This window comes from Cebidichthys violaceus, unplaced genomic scaffold (assembly GCF_023349555.1).
Source record: "Cebidichthys violaceus isolate CVI_PGR_0920_01 unplaced genomic scaffold, fCebVio1.0.p SCAF_19, whole genome shotgun sequence".
Taxonomy (NCBI): Eukaryota; Metazoa; Chordata; class Actinopteri; order Perciformes; family Stichaeidae; genus Cebidichthys; species Cebidichthys violaceus.
In genome coordinates, this window is record NW_027176361.1 from 8,995,029 (window position 1) to 8,998,488 (window position 3,460).

Genomic DNA, 3,460 nt, shown 5'->3' on the forward strand with positions numbered 1-3,460 from the left:
AAAATGAAAAACTTCAATCACTTTTAATTTGACCATTATTAAGCCACATAGCCGTTCCGCCCGTCAACTCTTTCCCAAAAGCTCACTTCTGTATTGCTTCAGCAGGCCTCGTGAAAGATGTTGTCACATCTTCAGAGGAACAGGCCGCAACACCGCCACAGCAAAGCATTCTCTGGGTCACGCTGTTTCTGTCTTACTTCAGGGACACGACGCGCAGCGACATTGCTTGTTACTAAATTAAACAAATGACGCATTTGCTGAAGAGCGGCACACCATGTGACAATGACGCGACACAAAAAGCACAGTTTTAACCGGCCATCTGTTTCCTGTAACCGAGCTCTCGTTATCTCACGCGTCTCGGCCTCGTGAACAAAACTTCTGGTAAAATGTGTTCCGCTAATCCATTCATTTCTGGATAATGAAGATTTCTGCAGTAGATCTGCGCTAAAGACATCATTGTCAAATACGTCCTCACTGTGTCTGATGATGGAAAAGAGACGGAATTAGCTTTCTGCGGCTATTACATGCCTAATGGGGGGGAACACAGATAAACTAATGTTGGGCTGATGTGTGCAGCGCCCTAATAAATCACATTAACAGTAGCAGTGAATGATGATCATAATGGGACTGTGATGGGTTCTGCTCTCTGCTTCCTGCTGTAGAACCTGCTGCTGAAGACACACACATGAACGCTAGAGACGTATATACATATGAATGAAAACACGCCTTGTATAAGTGGATCAGCAACACACACACACACACACACACACACACACACACACACACACACACACACACACACACACACACACATGCACAGGGGCCAAGCCTCTGCTTAGCGTCTCTCTGGCCCCTAATGGTGCTATTCATATCTGCTGCTGTCAGAAACAGTGGGTCTTAGTGTAATCATCTGTCCAGAGCTTCCTAATAAAGCTGGCTGGATTTGAGAAATCCTTGTCTGCAGCCCGGAGCCTTGTATCATGTTGTTCATATTTAACAAGAGAGACAGAGACATCGCTCAGTTGGTTCCCCACATGTCCAACATTCAGACTGAACGATTGAGATGCTTTCCATAAATGTCAGCTAATATTCATTTTCCCCCTAACCTCTCACATCTGCTGACGTCTAAAATGCTGCATTTGTGTCTATTTGGAGATTTGATCCTGGTACGGAACATGAGCCCAAAGCTGGCTTTACAGTTACATAACCCGGAATGAATAGTTCTAGTAAATGGGCTGTAAGTGACTCTAAGTGAGAGCTTTGACCTTTTATTGTTGTCGAAAAATTCCATCCTCAATCATGATGAAGCGATGTACGAAACGAGTGGAAAACAAACTACAAACTATATTATCATATACGGTGCAAAAGTGGGCGCGCCTCAAAACAGGATTTGTGATTTAAATACTCACAGGATTTGTCACTCAAATGTGACAGCTGATCGGAGCGGATACTCCGGCGGGGAGGCTCTTAAAAGCGGCTGAAGCCACACTGATGTCAGCTTTTACAACTCTTCCTAGACAGACGGCTCTGCAGCAGATGAATAGAGCCCATTTGCTGCATCAGAAATGTACACGAGTTGGTTTTGAAGTGGGCTGTCTGATATAAGTGGACTTGTCAACAGAGAATTTTGTTAAGCTTTTAAAAATGCAAATTAGATTCCTAATTCAATATGCTTATGCAGCCGCTAAATACACTGAATTGGACCTGAAGAGACCTCCTTTAGCAGATATGAGTGGAGCCTTTTCTTCCACATTAGCATGAAGCACAAAGCTTGAATATCAAAAGAGGGGAGGGGGGGGGGGGGGTCTGTTCAGTCTGAGCTAGTCTGCTGCAGAGAGACGCTCCTTTCATAATGGATCCGAAGAGACAGAAACAGACAAATATTTCATGGAAATGACTTGAACAAAGCTGAAAATATTTGTTTTATCCCAGAGGTTGTTACGTCTCTGCTTCAGAATGTGACTGTGGGGGGATGTAGCTCAGTGGTAGAGCGCATGCTTCGCATGTATGAGGTCCTGGGTTCAATCCCCAGCATCTCCACCTCTTGTCCCTCCATACAACAATCTGTTCAGTGGTAACAGCAATAACAATGCCTTTTTTACAATGTGTGACTTAAGAAAAACGTGTTTTCTTGTTGTTCTATCTATGCTGACCTCCACAGATATATTGTTGCTGGCCTGGCTGCCGGCACTGGTGTGTCTGATGTACTGTTTAAACTGCTGCAGACTGTCCAGCACTGCCTGACGCAGCAGCTCGCCTCCTCTGGCTGCTCCTCTGACACATCCGTCGCCCGGAAGAGTCCTCAGCTCCTCCACACAGGAGCGCAGCCTGGCCAGGTTACCACGGACCTGCTGAAAATGGAGAAAGAACAGGAATCAAACGGGCGACAGAAAGGTTAGATGCGTGAGGAACTCTTCGGTCTTCATCCGTCTCACCACAAACGGCAGGAGACACTCCTGCTGCCTGCTGACGGCGTACAGGCTGAGCAGTGGTATCCTACAGGGTCCATCCAGACTACAGGCCAGGGACAGGAAGTTATCCAGAGCATCACAGAGCACCGGACAGGTGTCCGACCACCGGGGGGGCAGCGCCTCCACGATCAGGACCCTGGCCGGCTGCCGCGGAAAAGAGGAGGACCAGTACGCCAAGTTCCCAGAGTTGGAGGAACCTGCCGGCCTCTTTCTGTTGTCCACGGACATCTAAGAGCAACAGACACAAAACACGACAGCATTCAATGACAAAACGGAATCTTCTGGGGGAACAATGGTGACGTGCATCATACGTCCTACATTTAAGGTCATGTTTTGAGCTGAAAATGACACCTAAGTCCTAATTGTGCGTGTTAAAATGCAGCACCCAATCAAATACAGGCACAAATATTTAAAACCTGAGTACGCAAGCAGGTCTATCATATCTGGGAGACCAAGTGATGACCTAAATGACCAAAAAAACATAAGACATAATAACAACCCATTGCCCTGTGGTGATAATCCGCCCATGCAGTCAACAACATTAAAGCACATTAGCCTTTAGTCATTATCATGAGCAGTAAGCACCACCGTAAATAGAACATGAATAAATAGGCCATAATGTACATGGGCAATTATGTAAGTATCTAGGTTATAAGTGGTTCTATCTCAGGGGCTTTCCCCGACTTCTGAGAAGGCTAATGTGGAAAGAAAGCGACTACTGAAGGAGGTTTTGTATAATGATGACTGAGAGGCAGCTGGACATTAGACTTAGAAGCCAGAAAGTTCTAGTGGAACTGTGCCATGAGGCATATGCAGAGCAGACAACACGTTTCTGTGTATGTGTGGGAGGTGGGAGGAAAGAAAAGTGGTCAAGTTCCCCCACAGAAGGTCCTCACTGAGTGAAGACTGTTAACACTTACAGCCATCTGAACTATTAAAGACATTTCAGCTGAATGATAAACACTGGCAGTCATGCTGTCAAAAGTCTG

General features: G+C 46.0%; 1 protein-coding gene and 1 non-coding gene across 2 annotated transcripts in view; one reads left to right on the plus strand and one right to left on the minus strand.

The window, feature by feature from the left end:
- Positions 1–2,699, minus strand: part of m1ap (meiosis 1 associated protein) — a 28,395-nt gene extending 25,696 nt beyond the window's left edge. The window contains exons 1-2 of the mRNA XM_068713893.1: positions 2,436–2,699; positions 2,154–2,351 (exon numbers count right to left, since the gene is read on the minus strand). Of these exons, the coding sequence (XP_068569994.1) occupies positions 2,154–2,351; positions 2,436–2,699 (462 nt within the window). The remainder of the gene's footprint in view (positions 1–2,153; positions 2,352–2,435) is intronic.
- On the plus strand, positions 1,969–2,040 carry trnaa-cgc (transfer RNA alanine (anticodon CGC)). Its single transcript has one exon. It is a non-coding gene; the product is annotated as a tRNA-Ala (tRNA).
- Positions 2,700–3,460: the final 761 nt, after the last annotated feature.